This window comes from Acinonyx jubatus, chromosome D2 (genome assembly GCF_027475565.1).
Source record: "Acinonyx jubatus isolate Ajub_Pintada_27869175 chromosome D2, VMU_Ajub_asm_v1.0, whole genome shotgun sequence".
NCBI classification, from domain to species: Eukaryota; Metazoa; Chordata; class Mammalia; order Carnivora; family Felidae; genus Acinonyx; species Acinonyx jubatus.
In genome coordinates this window covers 66,254,851-66,277,794 of record NC_069393.1, presented here as the reverse complement: position 1 = coordinate 66,277,794, position 22,944 = coordinate 66,254,851, and the positions used below count along the sequence as shown (strand labels likewise).

General features: G+C 34.4%; 1 protein-coding gene across 4 annotated transcripts in view; it reads right to left on the bottom strand.

The window, feature by feature from the left end:
• Positions 1 to 130: 130 nt before the first annotated feature.
• SMC3 (structural maintenance of chromosomes 3) overlaps positions 131 to 22,944 on the bottom strand; it is a 37,016-nt gene continuing 14,202 nt past the window's right edge. For all 4 annotated transcript variants that reach the window (XM_027063035.2, XM_053206899.1, XM_053206898.1 and 1 more), the window contains 22 exons: positions 21,996 to 22,113; positions 20,281 to 20,456; positions 19,557 to 19,637; positions 18,917 to 19,081; positions 17,882 to 18,003; positions 16,644 to 16,857; positions 13,630 to 13,733; positions 13,222 to 13,321; positions 12,638 to 12,798; positions 12,174 to 12,315; positions 10,709 to 10,859; positions 8,469 to 8,621; positions 6,709 to 6,860; positions 5,962 to 6,120; positions 5,134 to 5,241; positions 4,518 to 4,626; positions 3,499 to 3,746; positions 3,202 to 3,414; positions 2,679 to 2,870; positions 2,344 to 2,521; positions 1,137 to 1,243; positions 131 to 543 (listed from right to left, as the gene is read on the bottom strand). In XM_027063035.2, coding sequence (XP_026918836.1) covers positions 472 to 543; positions 1,137 to 1,243; positions 2,344 to 2,521; positions 2,679 to 2,870; positions 3,202 to 3,414; positions 3,499 to 3,746; positions 4,518 to 4,626; positions 5,134 to 5,241; positions 5,962 to 6,120; positions 6,709 to 6,860; positions 8,469 to 8,621; positions 10,709 to 10,859; positions 12,174 to 12,315; positions 12,638 to 12,798; positions 13,222 to 13,321; positions 13,630 to 13,733; positions 16,644 to 16,857; positions 17,882 to 18,003; positions 18,917 to 19,081; positions 19,557 to 19,637; positions 20,281 to 20,456; positions 21,996 to 22,113 — 3,225 coding nt within the window. In that variant the 3' untranslated portion in view covers positions 131 to 471. The remainder of the gene's footprint in view (positions 544 to 1,136; positions 1,244 to 2,343; positions 2,522 to 2,678; positions 2,871 to 3,201; positions 3,415 to 3,498; positions 3,747 to 4,517; positions 4,627 to 5,133; positions 5,242 to 5,961; positions 6,121 to 6,708; positions 6,861 to 8,468; positions 8,622 to 10,708; positions 10,860 to 12,173; positions 12,316 to 12,637; positions 12,799 to 13,221; positions 13,322 to 13,629; positions 13,734 to 16,643; positions 16,858 to 17,881; positions 18,004 to 18,916; positions 19,082 to 19,556; positions 19,638 to 20,280; positions 20,457 to 21,995; positions 22,114 to 22,944) is intronic.

Here is a 22,944-nt window from a genome sequence, read left to right as displayed (position 1 = left end):
ATGAAGCCGTGTTTAAAAAATCTTTTAGGTGAAGGCAGACCTTTTGTTAGGCAAAATAAAAAGCAGATATTTAAGAAAAATTTGTTTCTAGTCACACAACTATAAATAAAAAGCCACATAAAATACTAAATTAGTCATAAAACCAATTTAATTGAAGCTATAAAAAAAGAGGCAATATAATTGATAAAATAATTAGCAAAGAATATTTAGCATGTTTCAAAAGATTTAAAACGGGAGCAGGACACTTTACAAAACGTTGCGTGGGAAATAAAATTCTTAAACTATAAGTAGAAATGTAACATTACAGAATATCTTATAAAATACAAGGACAGAAATATAAAAGGGCTGTATATGCTCTAAATCTGAAAACTATTAATAGTGACTAGATATTTAGGTTTAAATGTACAGTTCCTGGGAATCAGAATCATATTACTATACACATCTTCCAAACCAGTAGGCAATATTTTCCAATTAACCATGAGTAGTATCATCTTCTACAAAGTCTTTGGCCATCTCTGCTGTGATCACATCAATATGACTAACCTGAAGAATAAATGTTAAAAACAAAGTCTGTTAAATCATCAAGACAAAATCAATGTTCTCACTGTATAGAGTAATATTTAAAACACATGGCCTATCACCTATAAATTTTATAAATCTAGACAAATGATTCTAAAACACTGACGGTAAGACTTTTTATAATGGTGTTTGTTCAGTACATTAGTTTATAAAATATTCTTCATTTTAATACTCTGAAGATCCAGGTAAGTACTAAGTACTATTGAGCCACATTTTTTCAGTTTTTACTATTTTGCTATTTCAAAGAATCTTGAGGCTGAAGAGATCAAGAAGAGCTACATGGGCAAAATATAAAGGAGTGTATCTAACTGTAAAAAGCTGTGCACTAAATAGACAAGACAGGAAGATATTGTCTCTTAATGCCAATGAAAATAAAATCAATGCAATGAATGCTATAAAACTAATTGCTAAACTTCGTAGGCATTTGAAGGAAAAGCTTTTTCTTTACAAACTCATTGTAAGAGAAGCAACAACCTTCTAGGTTTTCTTTCATGATTTAAGTAACATAAAACAAGAATTTGACAAATATGAACTTAAATTTCATGTAAAAATTTTACCTTATTTCTAAACTTTACACCATAGAATTTGTCAGCTGACTCAAGCAGTTCAGGCCTAAAAGTAGTTGTAATAAATTGTGCATGTACAGCAAGTTCCATAATCATATCTGTAAAAAAGAAATAACTTAATAAAACCCTTTTCTCAGTAGATCTGAACATTTAAATATTATTTGATTTTATTTTACAAAAGAGAGAGAGGGAGGGAGGGAGGGAGGGAGGGAAAGGGTAGGAGCACATGCGTAAGGGGGGAAGGGGGGCAGAGGGAGAGAGAGGGAGAGAATCCCAAACAGGCTCTATGCTCAGCGTTGATCTTGATGCTTGGATCATGACCTGAACCAAAATCAAGAGTTGGATGCTCAATCCACTAAGCCATCCAGGTGGCCTTAAGCAGATCTGAACATTTAAAAAACAACTATCTTTACTCTTTACCTAAAATCCAAAACAGCCTGTGATTTTATTTTTCATGCATACATCTGCAAACATTACCAACTTAATCTTTTAAATTAGGGGTAAATCTTTAGTCCACGAACTTACAGAATATGAAGTAGCAGCTACTTACCAACACAGTATTAAAAACATCAGAGCAAAACAAGCTTTCTCACAAAAAAAGAACAACCAGGGCACCTGCGTGGCTCAGTCCATTGGGTATCTGACTTTGGCTCAGGTCGTGATCTCGTGGCTTGTGAGTTTAAGCCCGGAGACAGGCTCTGTGATGACAGCTCGGAGCCTGGAGCCTGCTTTGGATTCTGTCTCACTCTCTCTGCCCCTCCCCTGCTCATGCACTGTCTCTAAGATGAACAACAATAACAACAACAACAACAAAAGAACAACCTTCCCCTGCTGCCCACTTCTCCAAAGAGGTTTTGAGTTTACTAAAGATTAAATTTAGGTTTTTAAAATACAGAATCAACGCTTTATGCCAGGGGCTATTCAAACATTAAGAAAAGCAAGTTTTAATATAAGAGACTTCTGTGTAAAGTTTAACTGAAGTTAGGATTTTCAACAGACTCCAAGAAACACGTTGGCTTTTCACAAAACTAAGCTTTGTAAAGTAGTCTAAAACTAAATTTTTAAAAACTTTTAAAAGAAATTTTATTTACTGAATATATACCCTGTCTAGTCCCAAGTATGTTAGGCAACAAGAAGTCACAATCAAAAGAGACAAGCTATCATTGTTAAGTTCTCGTCCAGTATAACCCAAAATTACCTGACACAGCCTTTCTGTGCTGGGCATCCAGAGCCTGGTCAATCTCATCAAACAGGTAAAAAGGAGCTGGGTCACATTTCTGAATGGCAAAAATCAGAGCAAGAGCTACCAAGGATTTCTGTCCACCGGAAAGCTGTTGCATTTCTCTCATTTCGCCTTGTTTTCCTGTAAATGATACCTAAAAAAAACCATTTAATTAGTAACCAAAAGGGGTAAAATCATAATCACCTCCTAAAATTAGGTCACATACAACAATGCACCAATTTAATCTATAAAACGTTCTACAAATCCCACTATGGTAGTACTGAGGGAAACTGGATATAAAGGTTTGTTACCCTAATTCCAACTCCAGTGAACTGGTCGACTGATGGGACACTGCTTTGTGACCCAGAACCTCTCTCGCTTTCACCGCTTCCTTCTCCTTCATCCTGAGACTGACTGCCCTCCACGTCTCCTTTCTTCATCACCAAAGTAGCTTTGCCACCAGGTACCAACTTCTGGAATACTTCACTGAAGTTCTTAGATACCTTAAAATGAAGGAATGAATGTGTCAATTCAAATATAAATTCTGCTTAGGTGGAACTGCACGTATTATTTCTTAAAGCAAAGACAAATATTTAAAAACAATCATAAATACTGTTTAATCTTAAAAACAAGAGTAACAAACTAAATTCTTTTAAGAGCTGTGCAGGATATTCTAGTTACTGTGTCAGAAAACTGTATGCGGGGATTTGTTCATGTGTATTAGATCTACCTATCAGTGGAAAAAAAACCTTTAAAACCTTTGCAAACCGAATAATAAACTAAAAGCTGAAGTTTTTGTCTTGTGTACATATTAATTACAAAATAGAAACATACCTGTTTGAAAGTTAACTGAATAGCTTCATATTTTCGAAGTTCAAGTACATTCATCAGTTCCATGATTGATTTGTATCCCCTATCCAATTCTTCTTGTCGTTTTATTAACTTTTCTTTTTGCTCAGAGAAATTTACAAACTGATCTAAAGCTTTTTTGTTAACATGGCTGTACTTCTTTAATTCTGTGTTGCACTGTTCAAGTTTTCGAAACAGCTATAAAGAGGAAAAATGTATAAATAAATTCACATGCAGAGAAATCTGCAACAAGACTTCACATTTAAAACCAAGAAGATTTACCTGTTTGAGGCTCAGCGTCTGGTACTTTTCAAATGCTTCCTGGGGAAGTGACCCAAGTTCACGAATTTTCTTCATGCACTCTTCTTTCTTCTTCAGCAGCATGCCTTGTCTATTTGTCATCTTTTCCAGTTCCTTAGTATCGTGATTTATAGCATCCATGTGTTCTTTTTCCATATTTTTCCAGCGTTCCATACTCTTCTGAAGCTCCTTAATTCCAGCTTCTGTTTTATCAATGGAATTGTCCAAATCTGAAATGGGGGAAAAAAACAAATTAGGCCATAATACGTATTTTAAAGCTAGATTGTTATTTAACCAAAGATTTTAATGGCCAAATTTATCAAAATAAGTAGATTTTAGTTTTTCATAATGTTTGTTTAAATTTTACTGTGTAAATCTATGAAACACTTAATTCAGGACAAAATAGGAGTATACATTAGTCACTCAAGTATATTATTTCACATTATTGAATGTTTATGTTTATAAAAAACTAAAAAAATAATTTTCTTCTCAGAAACTAGGTGATAAGAAACTAGTTCGGCTATTTCACACTTCTGGCAATAAAATTAATAATTACAGTCTCTCATAAAATTGTCACAAACATTTTCCAACAAAACAGAGATTATGATTTATAACCAGCCCACTAAATTCCATCCACTATAAATTATTTATGCTGATGGAAAACAGAAAAAATATTAGTATATGCTTTTGCCTATTTGGGTATTTCATTGTGTAGTAAACAATTTTATCAAATAATCTAAATTTAACAAACTACAAAAAAATTTAATTTTTTAAAATGTTTATTTATTTTGAGAAAGAGCATGTAAGCAGGAAGGGGCAGAGAGAGAGAGGAAGAGAGAGAATCTGAAGCAGGCTATGTGCTGTCAGTGCAGAGCCCGACAAGGGGCTCAAACTCACGAACCATGAGATCATGACCTGAGCTGAAATCAAGAGCTGGATGCTTAACCAGCTGAACCACCCAGGCACCCCCCCAAAAATCTTTCTACTAAATAAAAATTCACCTTCTGATCGTGCCATAGTATCTTTTACTCTTTTATTGATTGCTTCAAGTTCTGAAGTTGTAGCAGTGAGAACAGTACCCCCTTCTGTCTCTCTCAGTTCATTAAGTTCCTGTAACATAAAAGGAACTTAAAACCATTAAACCACAAAATATGAATTCTGTTAGTTTTAAAATGTTATGACTTCAACAGTTTCTGATAGCGGTTATGTTGAATAAACATTCAAGAGAACTAGAAAGTACACTCTGTATAACTACAAATATTTACAGTATCCATTAAAAGGGGGAAAAAAGTAATATAATTAGAAAATTTCTCAGCATGGGACTACTACTGAGAAAACATTAATAACTAACATTTACTGATCACCTAGAATATGCCAGGATAATCATACACAATAGGCATTACTGTTATGCTTATTTTTCACGAGAGGAAACGGAGGCTTAGTAATATTAAAGTACTTGCTTGCACAAGATCATACATTAGATGGCAGTGCTAGAACTCCAACCCAGGGTAGGGGGGTCTTTCTGTCCCCAAAGCACATGCTCTCAATCAGAGCCACTTGTGTGTAAGTACTTTCAAAAGGTTACAGTCATCAAAGAACCCTCAAAAAAGAACATACCTGTTCCACTTGGTCCAAGCGTTTTCTCAAATTCTCATTCAGGTATGTCTCCACTCGAGTAATAATACCTTCTAATTTAATTCTTTCATTCAGCAACTGTCTGTTTTCCTAGAAAAAAAAAGTATTATTTGTCTACATAGGAATTCACATTTCTCACACAGGAATGCTATTTGCTGTCCTCTCCATTACTTGTGTTCAAATGAGCTGCAATCGAGTTTTACATCCTTCTAAAAAGCCCTATATTTTCTTCATTTTTCTTTCTTATCTATTGAGAATACTAAGTTTGTGTGCTTGGTTCTTTTTTCTTTTCTTTTTAAAGATTTTATTTTTAAGTTATCTTTATACCTAACATGGAGCTTGAACTCACAACTCCAAGATCAAGAGTTATATGCTCTACTGACTGAGCCACCCAGGCACCCCAGCTTGGTTCTTTTATAAGACATCTGCAAAAAATACTTTACCTACTTTTCATTTTTTGGACTTAGTGCTTACATCTCCATATTCAAAAATCAAATGCTATTAAAATGTTTAATCAAAACAATATTATTACATGTGTAGAAGTGGTCACATCAATAAAGACAGCAAAACTAACAAGTCAATCTTACTAATAATAAATGTACATTAAATAAGATGGAAGAAAATGAAGATTTCTTGCATAATCCTAACATATCCAGAATGCTTCAGAAAAACCTATTTACTCTTATGGATATTAGAAGTCCAAGTCTCACATACCTATTTTCTCAAGGTTCCTTTTTTTACAATCCCTTAGTAGCAAGAAACTTTTCACAATAGCCAATTATTAATTAAAATTTCGTCAGTTGTACTTGCCTGCTGAAGTTGACGAATTTCATCATTGAGTGCGTCTACTCTCTTCTGATCTTCCAGACTAAGTTGAGAAAGCAAGTCCGTTCCTAGTTCTGCTTTCAATGATTCTCTGGTGGACTCCATAGCATGCAAACTTGCCTCCAAACTTTGTAAGCTACGTTGCTATGTGACAGATCATACATTTATTAATAATGGTATTAGTCCGTATTACTTACAATAGTGAAAAACTGAGAACAATCTATATTTGATGTTAAAGTGAACTAAATCATATCAACTCAAGTAACTATTAGGTATCCATTAAATTTGAATAGAACTAAATAGCAGTAAGAAAAATATTTATGATACAATACTATCAGGGTATGTGGAATAAATCATATTCCATGACCAAATTGTATAAAAATCTTCTTGAATATTAATAAGAACAAAAAGAAAAGATTGCTAGAATGTGTTAGGGTGGTATAGCTGGAAAAATTTTTTAAAAAACTGTTTAGTACTATTGATCATCTGAGCAGTTTTTGTCAAAACTGCTACAAGTTTCTGAGACATACATATTATCACTTGTAATTCAACAGTAATAGTTTAGTTTCTACCATGTTTTAATATAATCTGGATAAAATGCAACCACATATTCAACTTCATAAGCAGTGCTTAATAGACAAAAATGATTACTGACGGGACAACCAATATAACACGTGGTCCACCCCAATTCTAAATAATTAAATCTGTAGTGAATGGGACATACTTACGAACCTTTGGCATAAAGGTTTTCTCTGACTGCTGCCTCTTCTCTTTGAGCATCTTCATTTCTGATAATATGCTATCTCGAGATGCTTTAAATTTCCTTTGCTGGGTCTCTATCTGCTGCATTTGGTTCATCAACTGATCAATTTCATTATTAATCCATATACAAGGCTAAGGAAAATGCGCTCTAAAAACATTTCTTAAAAACACTGTGTATCCCCTTCCTTTTCTTTACCTCCAAATAAAAGTTATTTCCTCAGATTTACGGACCATAACAATGCTGAATTAAATACTACACCAAACGTGTTTAATCATAAAGAAGCTTAAAACATTTCACCCCACCATTTCTCTCTCAAAATAACTTAGGTTTTCCTTAAAGTTACATATAAAATATATATATATAAATATATACAAATTTATATATAATTTTACTTACATAATGCTTATAAATTTTATATATTACATATATGTATTTTATATATATTTCATATATATATATTATATGTGTTACATATATACAATAAATATATAAATTCTTGGGAAATCCGAGGAGAATCTAAATATTATCTTTTACATCTTTCATTCAAAAAATATTTACTGTGTCATCTATTATGTTTAAATCACCACATAAGGTAGTTATGTATGAAGAGGAGGCCTTGCCCAATGTAGACAAATAATACCACCTCACTGGATTATTAAATACAGAAGGTAGTGGATGTATGCTGTCAATATCCTCCTTTCTTAGTGTTTCCCCATGTTTTCTTTCTGCCAACATCTTACCAAATTTGGGCAGTTCTAAAGATGCTCTACAGACCCTTGCAGAGTCCAGACTAACATGTTTATTTACCTTTTTCTCTGTGCTGCTGCTTGCACTGATGACACAGAAGCTATAAAATCACTTAAAAAAACTGCCAGTTTCATTGAAGAATATCCCAATGATTCACTCACTCAGTAAAAATGATTGTTCTTGATGCTGGAATACCTATATATATATATTTTTAAGTAATCTCTGCACTCAATGTGGGTCTTGAACTCATGACCCAGAGATGAAGAGTTGGATGTTTTACTGACTGAGCAAGCCAGACACCCATCAAGTACCTATATTTTTTAAATTGTGTGACATAATGTGAAGTACATATTGAGCACTTTTGCCTTACACCAAAGTAGCATGGTTATCTTAAGAAAATGCACAAGTACAACGCTCCTGCTGTGAGCTAAACTACCCACTCGTTATGGAACACCAGCTTTATTTAAAAGAACGGAGAATACTGTTTACTAAGATTTGGACTTTGACAGCCATTTCCTCCACTAATACTAAATCTGTATCAAATGACTCTGAAGTAGTAAAATCGAATGCACATTTTCAACCCCTATATTTAACTTCTTTGCAGTATAATGGTATTACTGATGCCCCCAACCCTTCTTCCTTGAAGCAATAACCTGGTTTTCCTTCTACAATTCTGATTGATCTTCTTCAGTTTCCTCTGTCCCCTTAAATTTTAGTGTACCTCAGGTTCTTTGCTCTCATAAACAGACTCACTGCTATTACCTATTTAATAGCTAATCAAAGAATCAATGTTAAAATAGTTTTTTCCCCGTCTTCAGGAGTTAGTAAGTTTTGACAAACAAGCTTCTATGCTTAAAGAAAAGTCAAATATGAAGAATCTTTTTCTCACTGTATGTATGTAAGAAAACACACCTAACATGCAAAAGATTATATATTCTAACCCAAACACAGTTCTCCATAGCAACACAGGACAAAAAGATATTTTCAATATTTCTGCGAAGGTTTTCATTGAGCTTTGCTTCAAGCTCACCTAGTTCTTCTTCTGCTTTTCTAACATCTTTCTGCAATTCAAGTCTAGATTTCCTTGTGTCGTAATAACCTCCAGTGAGAGCACCCCGATGACTAACTTGGTCACCTACAAACAAAGCATAAGAAAGCTAGATATTCTGTATAACAACTTCTTTATTCAATGATAAATTGATTTATAATCAAACAACTATTCTAAAGCTTTGTTTATTTAATGAAAATTAGAAGGGATTTAAGTCAGCCTGAAAAACTTTTCCTTTCCAACTGTTAAAATCTTTGTTTAAAAAATGTGCCTTCTAGGGGCACCTGGGTGGCTCAGTTGGTTAAGCATCTGACTTCAGCTCAGGTCATTATCTATAGGCAGTTCAAGGATGTAGGCCCTGTCTCCGGTTCTGGGCTGACAGCTCAGAGCCTTGGGCCTGCTTCTAATTCTGTGTCTCCTTCTCTCTCTGCCCTTCCCCCACTCATGCTCTGTTTTTCTCTCTCTCTCAAAAATAAACATTAAAAAAAAAAAAGTGTGCCTTTTAGATGAGTCTGAACATCTGCCAGAAAGGAAAGAAGTGCTAATAAAAACTAATGGGGACATGTCAACAGGACACAGGACTTGGGAGCTTGGAATTCCCACTGGCCATATTTGGGAAAATTTGAACATCAAACAATAATGGCAATGCAGTAACACAATAAAAAAAAAAAGTCACGAATCACAGTGCTACTTAAAAAATAAAAAAAAAAAAGGGAAGGGGTTCTTCTTTACAGAAGAGTGACAGTTAGTAAATACAGAAACCTTGACGGAATTTAAGAATCCCCATTTGGAATCCCCCGGTGTATTAACTGAGTCAGGCAAGGGCTAGCAAAGGAAGCTAAACCATTGGAAAAAAAGTTGTCAAGGAATCTGATATTCATGTTTTCTTAAAGGATAGTCCCATATATCACTTACTAATTATGAAGAAGAAATGGTACCTTTATAACTCAAGAGATTGCTACTGGTCAAACTTAGCATGATTAACAGTGGGACATTGTGTGATGCAAGAAGTATACACCTTGAATGTTTAAATTGAATCTAATGATGAGGAAGCAATAAGACAAATCCAGAAAATGGAAGATTCTATGAAAAAGTCAATTTCCTGAGGCTATGAGAGAACAGGAGGAGCTGTCCTATATTGAAAGAATCCAAACAGAAGACAGTCCATGCATCCTTGATTAGATCCTGGACAGAAAAATATTTTGGGACAACTGGGGAAAATTTTACTGTAGATACTTTTTAGATGATATTATTGGGTTAATGTTAAATTTCTTAGGTGTAAGTTACGATACCTGTGGTCATTAAGGAGAATATCCTTACTCTTAGAAGATACACATACTTAACTTTAGAAATAAAGTATCATAACTGTATTTATTTTAAAACTTATTCTCAGAGGTAGTTCAAAACGAAAAAAATCGTCTATAGAGATAAAGCGGGGGGGGAGGTTACTTTCTTTCATTAACATATAAATTATAAAGAGAAGGAAAAAAATTAAAAAATGAAGGCAGGTAAACTTATACACCAGAGGTTCGTAACCTAGACCCTAGACTTCATGGATAAAATTCAGGAAATCCATGACTTGGTAGGAAAAAAAATTTACTTCTTTATTTTTATACTAACTTCAAAATGAAATTTACCAATTCCCTCTGTAACAAGAACTATAGTGCTAGTATCAGTACTTGTAACTTTGTTACCAGGAGAAATAACAGCTATTTTCTATATAACAGCTATAAGATTATACTTGCTGGAAATCTCAAAATATTGTTTACATGTATCAGTACTTCAAAATTATATTAGATTCACTCACTGCTAAATCTTGTTTTTGAATACCTTCAAGAATTACTATGTCATATTTGAAAAAATACTGTGATTACCATGCCAATACAGTTTCTTTAGTGATCCAAAGTATTTTACGCACTTAAAAACATTTTGAGAAAGGGTTCACAGACTTTACTCAAGAGCCAAAGAAGTCCACAGTGCAAAAAAGGTTAAGAACCCCTACTATAGACCAAATGATTATACTTAAGACAGACATCAACTAAATAAAATTGTGGAACCTGTTTGGACTCTGACTTAAACCAACTATTTAAAAATGACAAAGGCACATGAATTTTGAAATACTTAAAACTAAAACTGAATTTATTTGTTCAAAGCCAAGAATTACTATTACAAACCTTCCAGGGTAATGCAGTCCATAGTGAAAGCACGTGCTAGCTGGGTTGAAACTTCCATGCTACGACAAATAAGTGTTTTCCCAAACACGTGTTTGAAAGCTTTGTCAAATCTGGGATTGTACCTCAGTTTACTTATCATAGGAATAGCATCCTAAAAATGAATATTTTGGTCAGCAAAAAGATCACAACACAGTTAATTAAAACATGCTAACAGAATTATGAATTACATCTTTATGAAATACAAAGAAACATAAATGCCTATTTCAAAACTATTTTCACTCTGAAGAAGTTAGAAAAATCATTCTACTGAAATATCTGGGAAACTGCATTCATGTACAGATTTTCAAGATCAGGGCATAGTGACAAAGAATTTAGTGGTTCCACAGTCAGTGGCACAAGTTCAAATCCTAGTTCTGACACTCACTAGATGTATACTTTGGACAAGCTGCTTAACTTCTCCATTTAATAGTTATTTCACCTACAAAACTGTGATAATAGTACCTTCTTAAGTTGTTAAGACCAGACAAACTAATAATATGTAAAACACACAGGACAGCATCTGTCACATAGAAAGGCCAAATAAATGTAAACTAATAGTATTTCCTCAAAATGTTTTCATTATATATATGTCTTAGATATTCAGAAAACAAAATTTTCTTTTACACTCTTCTAAACTGTTAGAAAAAGACTTATAATTTTCACATTAGGAAATATATCCTATACACAGAACAATGCAACAAATATGTTAAGCTTAAATCAATAATTATAAAGAGAACACCAATATAGCTACCATGGAAAACAAGAAATAAAACACCGCAGACACTTAGTAGTGTGGACCCTTTAAGAGAAGAAAAAAGAAGAAGAAAAAGCTGGACCCTTTAAGTAGCTTATAAGATTCTCACTGTTCCACCTAAGTTGTTATCATTCTCATAGACTTTCAGCTTTAACCTTAGGATAGAACCGTTGCGAATACATCAACATTCTGAAACCAAATAACCTCAAAGGAATTACATTTTTTTTTAAGAATTCTATCTGAGGAATATTTTTAATCTATTTGTAAATGTATACTAGCAAGTAACAAAAGCAACATTATGCTTTCAGGTCCTATCATCTTGGTAGACATTTTTATTTTATTTATAAGTCATTTAAAAAGCATATTCAGAAAACTTAGAATATATTCACTTCAAACAATAGGTCCTCAGGAGTTTCTTCTTAATTTTGTAACCTGGGATACTCTCTCACAGTATCCTGTGCTTATGTATTTTAACATTTTACACATTTGCAATGATTTGTTTCATGTCTTGGCTGTGACCTGTCTCCCTTCCCATCCCTATGCTATATGGAAGAAACCATGCTTATCTCACAGATCAGTGAATCCTAATGCACTGTGCCCGTGCACTAGCATGGACTAACCATGAGAAAAAATGACTTATTGAAAGGTAGACCTTCACACACACCAACTCACATTGGTCTCAGGATAGGCAGTATCCCTGACATCTAACTTGTTAAGAGGCAGAAAAGTGACCTCTCCAGGAAGATTCATTTTATTGAACTCCATCAAAATCTTCGTGCTGACTTCATCCGAATCAACAATGTGATAAAATAACCTTACAGGTAAACAAAACAAAACACATTTGTATTGCTAGACTTTAAAGTGCTATAAACATTTAAGCAAACAACTCAGTTTTTTTCTATGCAACCCAATTTGAACTGGGGTAGGGTGGGAGGGAAACTACTTAGAAAATTCCAATGGGGGTAGGGAGAGAACTACAATTAGGAACACTTAACGCCTACATCTTTAACCAGAAAGTTAAATAAGCAACTAGGATAAAAGGCAATGGGAGATATATTGTACTAAAACTCCAAAAAGCTTTTTATTCTTATTCCTTCTTTCCTTTAAAAATTCAAAATACCAAACAAAAACCTCACCTGTTGCCCGCAGTGACTTCCACGCATGTGTAGAAAGCAGGCTCACATTCGAAGTTATTCATCACAATGCCGTGATAGCCATTTTGAACATGCTGGTTTATTCCTTTCCTACGAAAGTGGTCCAGTACTTTGTTTATGCTGTCTATTCCATTTAAAATAGCCTGTTAAATTGTCAGAGGTAAAAATTTTTTAAATAATACTGCCAACGGCACCCCTCTGGTAAGAAATAAACCCATTACTCTACACGTTAAAAAATATTCCAGAGATTAAACTGAACACCCTCCCCAACAATACCTCACCCCCTTGAAAAATGCCAACTACATGAAATACTTTTATATTATGGGTTCTAGTCTATGATACTAATATTAAAAATAGGCTCTTCATCTAAACATCAAAAGTGCTAGAATTAATAGTATGGGTGGTAGTAAGGCTGCTTAAACAAGACCCATCATTTCAAATTTATAGGACAAGTGATTTGCACTCTTATTTACTACCTGGAACCAATGACTTACAGCTTGAAAACTAATATTCTTGTGTAATAACTGGCTCATTGTAAAGTGAAGTAATGAAAAGAACCTGCCCACCTTTCCTGTTGCTGCTCTAAGAAGTTGCTGTTTCTTTTCAAGATCTTCTCTTTTAGCAGCAAGCGCTTGCTGTTCTGCATTCTCCTCTCTCCACAAATAACTGATCAATAAAAATTAGACTGTCTTTAATTATAAAAGCATTAAGAATAGGCACCAACAGTATATAATTGAGGATAAAATACTGAAAAAAAAATCAAACTTGAATAGTTCATTTATAACTTTTTTTTAGATTTTAAGTAATCTCTATACCCAACATGGGGCTTGAACTCACAACCCCGAGATTGAGTCACATGCTCCACCGACTGAACCAGCCAAGGGCTGCTAGTTCATTTATGACTTAACGACCATTTAACACCCAGTAACTTGCATTACTCAAAAAAATTAAGGCATATTTTAGTCTATACTAACTTTCTTTCACTTTGTAATTCATCTTTCTTATTTTTTACTTCATAGTATTTTCTGTCCAGTTCTTCTACTCGAGCTTTGACTTCATTAAGATCCTGATCCAGTTTCTATGGAAATAAAAATAATTCAAATTTAAAAACCAATTTCATGCAAACTAATCCACAGCGACAGCAAGATCAGTTATTGTTGCTAGGGGATAACACAGAAGAGAGGAATGGGAGACATTTTGGGGTGATGAACAGGCTTGTTATCTTAATTGTCGTGATGATTTCATAGATGTAAACACATATCAAAACTTATCAAGTGGTACATTTTAAACACATGCAATTTATTGTATGCCAACTGTACCTTAATGAAGTTGTTAAAAAATCCAACTCTATTTTTTTAGAAATGTGTTTAGACAAGTGCACATCAAGAGAAAACATAAACCACAGAATGAATTACTCTATAAAATACTGCTAAAATAAAATTAACTTGCTCACTAATGATCTAAACCTTTCTACTTGCATAGTATACACCGCGGAATTTCAGAAGAAAAAATACATTCACAAATTCTCAAAATACTGCAGTCAATACTTTTCACACTACTCCCTCTACACATATACAATAGAACACAAGAGTTAGGATTATACTAAGAAGCAAAAAGTTATTCTACATAATGCAATCAGCACTATAATATTATCTCTATCCAGTATAAAGGTCAGACTTCATCAGTGGAAGGAGTGGCTGAAATACTGGAAAATAATGAAGTTCAAGCTTGAGAAAGAATGAATAAAAACTGAAAAATCTTCGCTCATCACCAGGCTGTTTCAAAAAGGCATTTGTTGAGGTTGTTTCCATGAACTCAAGAATAATACATTTTCTTCATTCCAAGAAAGGACATGTAGCTATCACAGCTAAAAACTATACTAATCAATTTCCAAATAACTAACTACTGGGATCAACTTGTGCTTTCCATTCCCTCCATAAAGTATCCTGACACTGGAATTTTGAGCCTAGGAGATATTTTCTATTACCCCTGATCACTTTTCTACCAGTTATTTGAAGTTTGTTTATTTATTTTGAGATACTGTGCATGTAAGCAGGGGAGGGGCAGAGACAGAGAGAAAGAGAGAGAATCCCAGGCAGGCTCTGTACTCTCAGCACAGAGCCCGAAGTGGGGCTCAATCTCACAAATCCATGAATCCAGAGATCATGAGCTGAAATCAAGAGTCGGACGCTCAACCTATTGAGCCTCCAGGGGCCCACTACCAGTAATTTATGATTACAGAACCAGTTGTGTTTGCTCCCACTATGTTTTCATTTTGTTGTTTATGCTGTGATTACATTAAATATTAAACTGAGAATATGAAGACAAAGGAAAGAGCTGTTTCTTTAAAAACCTGATTCAGTTTTGGATATACTTAAAGATGACTCCCTAAAAACTGAATTAAATGGGGAAATTAACTCTAAAAGACCAGGGTAAATAACTATATAACACATAAATGCATGTATTAATGTGTAATATAGTAGAATACATAGCAGAAATATAGCAGAAATAAGACTAGGGAACTGATCCACATTAAAAAAGAGAACAGAAACATGACATCTAAACGTAATGTATGATCCTAGACTTAACCCTGAATTCTGTTCTCATCCAACTTTAAGGAGAACTATATTTACATGTGTGGCGCATAACAAAAAAGTCCCTGGCAACTCCAATCACTACTCATACTCAAACATTGTGGACTCTACATCAAAAGACTGGTACGTACTCTGGTGGGGCGTGTTGATAATGGGAGAAGCTACTCATGTGTGGGGCAGAAGGTACATGGTAAATCTCTGTACCTTCCTCTCAGTTTTGCTGTGAACCCAAAAATGCTCTAAGAAAGTAGTCTTAAAAAAAGAAAGATTGGAAAAAAAAAAGATTAGTACATGAGCATACATTTGCCTGTTTAAACAAAATACTTAAGATATATATAAATATATGTATGTTTACATGTGCATAAATATGTGTATTACTCATAAAATATAAATATACATATGTATTAAAATTTTACGGATTTATGGCTTTTCTGAAAAATCAAAAACCAACTGGGTGCAGATCTCATGGGTAAGAGGGTTCTTCTGTGTATGTACATATATACCTACCTCACCCTACACTTACTTGTCCTAAACACTCCCTTCTCATCACTTCTATCACCCTCAAGTTATCTATATATAGCCACACATAACACTTACCTAAGCATTTTCCCCCTTTCTCATTTTGAATGTCAGATCTTTTTTACTCTAGAAATGGTTTTATCTTCAATTTTTAAGGAAATACTAAGTAAATATGTAAATAATGTTTAATTCATTTAGAAAATGTTGTAAAATCACCATTGCTTTAACAAAAAATATATTCTGTAGTAATTTTTAAATTGAAAGAGAACTGTGAAAGAATATAAAAATGGAAAAAAAATTTAAATAAGTTATTCTGAAGTTGCATTTTAGACTTACCATGTTAAAATTAATGGTAGTTCAGGTACATTCTACCAATTCATAAAAATATATTTTAAAATACACTCAATCTACATGAATACTCACGGATATGGAAAAAAAAACTTCCTTGAAAAGGAAAATTACCATATAAATATTAATTTATATGTATAAATATTGTTATATGTATAAATGTTAAAAAGTGCTGGTCTCTTTTTTTTTAATGTTTATTTTTGAGATAGAGACAGAATGCGAGAGGGGGAGGGCAGAGAGACAGGGACACACTATCGGGGCAGATTCCAGGCTCTGAGCTGTCAGCACAGAGCTGCATGTGGGGCTTGAACTCAGGAGCTGAGAGATTATGTCCTGAGCCAAAGTCAGATGCTCAACCAACTGAGCCACCCAGGCGCCCCTGTGCTGGTCTTTTCTAAGTAAGTACCTGTGTCTTGTATATTAAGAATAGCAATGTAAACTGTTTGAAAATAAAACTTAACTAGATGAAACTTGTACACGTTTAGGTCTTCTGAAAGATTGTCACAAAGCAGTATAAAAGTTCTTACATTGTATTGCTCCAGGTTTTTCTCTTTATTTGCCTCAGTGTCTTCCAGATCCTTATGGATAGCAGCAATCTGTCTTTTCTTGTCATTAATAGCCTGATCTAATGACTTGAGTTCCTTTTTAATCCATTTATCCCTTTCTTCTTTTGATGTAAACTGGCTTCCTCGACCTTGCTTTGCATAAAGATCTGTTCTTTCCTGGGTAGCTTGGGCCAATCTATACAAGACAGAAGAAAAGAATGATTAAAAAGAAAAATAGGAAATAAGCAAGTTTAACTGCAATCGATATGTCAAGAATACATGGAGACAATAACCATTTTTTTAAATTCTATAAAAAAAATATAAAAAGGAACTGGTATCTAATAGAGCTCCTCGAACTAGTACTATATAATACACATTTTATTTTGAAAAGTCACAGTTAAAGGTGAAATAGCCCATATCCTAAGGATTTCAGGCAATGTATTTACTCCAGGTCTGAGTTAGTCACTAAATCTAGAGACAGTTCTAATAGCCTATCTCAGGAATTTTAAAAAATGCTCCAACTATATGTAACTATATAAACACTTCCAACTCCTTACAATAAGACACTATCCAAGGTTAAGAGGCAAGGGAAAAAAAAGGTTAAAAGGCAAGAGAAAGACAAAGAAAACATTTAAAACAAGTAGAATACAAATGTCTAGATTACATACAATCCTACCAAACGGCAGGGGGGTGTGGGGATCAGAAAAAAATGGGCAAAAGAAATAAATAATTCAACAAAATATAGGTGGCACAAAAACATACTAATGCCCTAAACCATGAAATGAGCAAAAGCTGGCATGTCCAACCTACAGCTAGATATGAAAATGTCTAGCTACTAAAACAACAGTGAAAAAAGGAAATAGGATGAAACATAGAATAAGATGTTGAGTGGGTAGAAAAACAAAAACAAAACCAAACATCATTCATGTTTTAAAAAGCCCAACAATATCTCACTATGTTGTCTCAGGTGAGTTAACTTCTCAGAGCCTCAAGTTTGTCAAACCTACAGCGATCTCCTAAAGTTCCTAAAGTTTCTGAATAGAAAACAAATGTATGCAATATGTATACAATAACGCTTGGCCCACAATAGTTTTTTAATATAGCCTATTACTTTGAAATGGAATTTAACTTTTGCCCTCACTGTCTTAACTCATAACTATTTAGGTTTTATAGAGGAACTATGTAGAAAGTTAGAAATGTTGGTGAAAGAAATCCCATACCGAGCAATTCCTCGCTCTTCTTTTTCTTTCACACTGTTGAATTTAGGTTCTGTTTCTGCCAGTTCTTTCTGCTTTTCTTCTATTTTTTCAAGCAGCTTCTGCCTCTCTTTTAATAAGCGTTTCTGTAAATAAAGGAGAAGTACAAATGTAATCTTTTTTTAATTAAAAAAATTGTTAAGGTTTATTTTTGAGAGAGAGAGAGAGCGCGAGCGAGCAAGTGGAGGAGGGGCAGAGAGAGAGGGAGACACAGAATCCAAAGCAGGTTCCAGGCTCTGAGCTGTCAGCACAGAGCCCAACATGGGCGCGAACTCACAAACCGTGAGATCATGACCTGAGCCCAAGTCAGATGCTTAACCAACTGAGCCACCTAGGCACCCCAGTAAAAGTGCAATCTTAAATTTTTAAAGATTTTGTGCTTAAGTCTAGCATAAAATATTTTCTCGTGAAAAGAAATCATGAGAAAACTGATCCTTCAACACAAAACTAATATTTATTTGCCTATTTATTTAAAGATTTTATTAAGTAATCTCCATACCCAACATGGGGCTAGAACTCATAACCCTGAGATCAAGAGTTGCAGGCTCCACCAACTGAGCCAGACTGGCCTCCCACAAAGCTAATTTTTTTTTTATTATTTTTTTTTAAGTTTATTTATTTTTGAGACAGAGAGAGACAGAGCATGAACGGGGGAGGGTCAGAGAGAGAGGGAGACACAGAATCGGAAGCAGGCTCCAGGCTCTGAGCCATCAGCCCAGAGCCCGACGCAGGGCTCGAACCCACGGACCGTGAGATCGTGACCTGAGCCGAAGTCGGATGCTTAACCGACTGAGCCACCCAGGCGCCCCCCACAAAGCTAATTTTTAAATGAAAGAAACAAGGAGACAGTACAGAGTTGCCACTTGAGTAGAAATTATTTTAATGTGCCAGATCTTTTACAAAAATTCAAGCATACATCCTTGTCACAGAAAGAATGGTCTTCTGTAATTCCTATACAACTGAATGTTTATGTCTTTCATTTTTAGTATTTTAACTCACCCTTTGTTCACTATTGCCAGCCAATTCATCTTGTAAGTCCTTGGCTTTAAGCTCCAACTTAGTCCTCTGCTTAATTTGTTCTTGTCTTTCAGCGCTGAGCTGCTCCTTTTCTTCTTTCATAGCTGAAATTTTTGTTTTCAGCTCTCTAACTTGACGTTCAATATCCTAATCAAAAAGTATCAAATAGAAATGAGTCAGACAATTGAAAGTACAACAGCAGAGTTTGGACACCATTAGTTCTATCCCTTTTTTCTTTCAATTACACTTTCAGTACTATTCTGTCTTTCCAATACTCAATCTCAATGACATTCACTTCAAGTTACCATTTCATAATTCTGTTAATTTTGTTTAATGTTTAGAGAGACAGAACTTGAGCGGGGGAGGGGCAGAGAGAGAGGGAGAGACAGAATCTGAAGCAGGCTCCAGGCTGTCAGCACAGAACTTGATGTGGAGCTCAAACTCATGAGCCATGAGATCATGACCTGAGCTGAAGTTAGATGCTTAACCAACTGAGCCACCCACGTACCCCTTTAACTTTTTGTTTTTGTTTTTTTTTAAACCATTCCATAATTCTGGTACAAAAGGGGGTTTACTGTGGTCGAAAAATATAAGCTAACCTAAGCCTTGTTTATAATCTTACCTCCATTTTATCTCTCGCATCCTGCTGGGCATCTCTTAATTGTCTGGATTTTTCCCCACTAGTCTCTCGCTTAGCAGAAAGCTGGGGGAAGAAAAAAAAGCTATAATTTCTAACTCATTTTATATTTGTTTCATACTTCACAACATAATAGTAAAATTTTAAAATATCTTCTAAAATAAAATCATTCACTTAAAGAGTTTTTATAAAACAATTTTTAGTGGTTTTAAGTAAAAAGTCCTTTAAGTATTACCTAAAGCAATTTCTGGACAAAATATCAGCAATACTATTTACAAAATACATCTTAAAAAGCCAACAAAAAAATTCGTGAGGCTTTTTCTTTTTATTATCAAGTAAATCCTACCCACAACATGGGGCTCGAACTCACAACATGAACTCCAAGATCAGGAGTCCCATGCTCCCCACTGACTGAGCCAGCTAGGCACCCCTTCTTCATGAAGCTTTTAAAGGTGGCTGCCCTCATTTTGGTTTGTCTTGCATTACCACCTGATTATATTTCAGATGCAACTACAGCAAGGACCACACAGACCTAGGCATTTTCCTTGGAATAATTAAAAGAACAAATTCACTGACCAATGAATTTATTAAGATTTAAAAATTTTTAAGTTCCTATTTAAAAACCATTGAAAAGTATAAATATAGCATGAGCGTAACTTACTCATTCAAATAAAATCACTCATGAATTTAAGTGACAAAAGTATTTTACCTCATCAAGTTTAGCACGAGTCTCATTAAGTTCCTGATTGTAAATGGTATATTCCAGGGCTCGTCTCATTTTATCCCACTTCTGATATTGAGCCAGTTCTTCCTTTTCTTCTTCTAAGGTATGTAATCTCTCTTCAATGTATTTTAACAACTCATTGATTTTTTCGCGTTTGCCCTCTTAAAAAATGAGAGAGGAGTGAAGAAGTTGAATGAAATTTTGATGTAATATCTTCTCAAATATACCATGAGTTAAAATTAACCTTAAGAACTATAGCATTATTTGAAAGTATGTGGTAACCAAATCTAAAACTAAAATGACACGATGCTTCATTATGAAAAGCATCAGAGAACAGTTACACATGGTGACACTTTAAAACTTTTTATTTTAGTTGACATACAAACGTTATGTTAATTTCAAGTGCACAATAGTGATTTCATAATTTTATACATTAAACAATGCTCACCGTGATAAGTCTAATTACCATCTGTCACCATACAACATTATTACAATATCATGGACTATATTCCCTATACTATACTTTTCATCTCTGTGACTTATTTTATAACTGGAAGTTTTTCCTCCTAATCCCTTTCATCTGTTTCACCCATCTTCCCCCTGCACCACCACCTTGGCAACCACCAGTTTGTTCTCTATATTTATGAGTCTGTTTCTATTTTGTTTGCTGTTTTTTTTAGATCCTGTATATATGTGAAATCATGTGGTATATACCTTTCTGTCCGACTCATTTCACTCAGCATGATACCCTCTAAGTTCATCCATGTTGTCACAAATGGTAAGATCTCATTTTTTAAAAAATGGAGTAATATTCCCTTGTATGCATATACCACATCTTTAAACATTCATCTGATGGACACTTATGCTGCTTCCGCATCTTGGCTACTGTAAATAATGCTGCAATGCACATACATACAGGGGCATATATCTTTCCAAATTAGTGTTTACTAATTCTTACAATACATGTAGTAAGGCCTCTGTTTTAACATCCTTTAAAGGCAACTGTGCCTTCCCACAACATTACAAAATTAAAAACCATAACATCATTGGTGTCACTGATTCTCAACTTTTACTATAATAGCATTATCCACAGGTGCCGTATATTGAACACCTACTATATTCCAATCATGGTACTACTTTGCTCCTCTATTTATCACCATAAACTATGAACAAGAATTTTACAGATGGAGAAGCTTTAGACCAGAGAGATCAAGTCTAAAGTCACATTGTCAGTTAATTATTAGTCAGATTTTGAACTCAGGACTATCTATGGAATGACAAACCATAGCAATTGAAAAGCAAAGTAGGGTTTCCATCATAATGTACTAAGGAAAATTCTTAAAGTTTTCCATTTACTTGCTCCTGAACAACTTAAAACCTAATGCCAGCTGATACTTCCAGAAATGCTTTTTGAGGTTTGCATCCAAATCTGTTATCCTCACTAACAATGAGGACGTTAGAGGCACAAAACAGTTGACCTATAAAGGCATCATTATCTAACAGTAATTCTTTATTTAAAGAGAGAAATCACTGGAAATCTCAAACCTTAAAATGTCTCAAACTAATTTTCTCTCCATTCAGTACACAGGCAAACTATCAAACAGTATACTCTTGAGAACAGATTGAACTCCCCCCAACCATCACAGCACAATGAATATGTAATTCACAACACAAATAAGGCAGAATCACATTCATTTTACCTGTTTCTTTCATTAAAGATATGCTTTCTTCTTTTCGTTCATCATACACTCTAGTACCAGCTACTTCTCTCAATAGTTTTAGTCTCTGAGAATCTGGTGCTGTGGCCATCTGGTTGATCTAAAAATTTTAGAAAAATAATTATTACGTAGCTATAGACTGTTCTTTAAGAACTCTACTTTGAAAGAGTACTCACATGCTAGGTTTTAAGTAGAGCATAACTTCAATAATGCAATTCGTACAGTGCATTTACTTACAGACCTCTATCTCATTTAAATAAAATTTATTAAATAAAAATCCAAATAGGATTGATACATTCATAAGTCTAATTTATGAATAAGATTCTCTAAATTAAAAATGAAGGAAAAACGTGGCTCCTGGGTGGCTCAGTCAGTTAAGCATCCGACTCTTGATTTTGGCTCAGGTTCTGACCTCGCGGTTTTGTGGGTTTGAGCCCCACATTGGGCTCTAAGTGCTAGCTTCCTGAAGCCTGTTTGGGATTCTCCCTCTCTCCTTCTCTCTCTGCCCCTCCCCTACTCGTGCTGCCTCTCTCAAAATAAACTTTGTAAAAACAAAACAACAAAAACAAAAACGAAGGAAGAACATTACATCACCATTTTTCCTCAGTCAATATGATAAAATATAAAAGATGAACTCCAGGGGTGCCCAGATGGCTCAGTTGGTTAGGCATCCAACTTTGGCTTAGGTCACGATTTCAAGGTTTGCGAGTTCGAGCCCTGCATCGGGCTCTCTCTGCTGTCAGCACAGAGCTTGCTTCCAATCCTCTGTTCCCCTCTCCTCCTGACCCTACTTCGCTTGCATGCATTCTCTCAAAAATAAACAAACATTAAAAAAAAAAAAAAGATGAACTGTTCTAAAAGAACAGTATTTTTACAAGGGGAAACTATCACTCTACATTTTTAAAAAGTTATGATACTATTAAAAGTATAG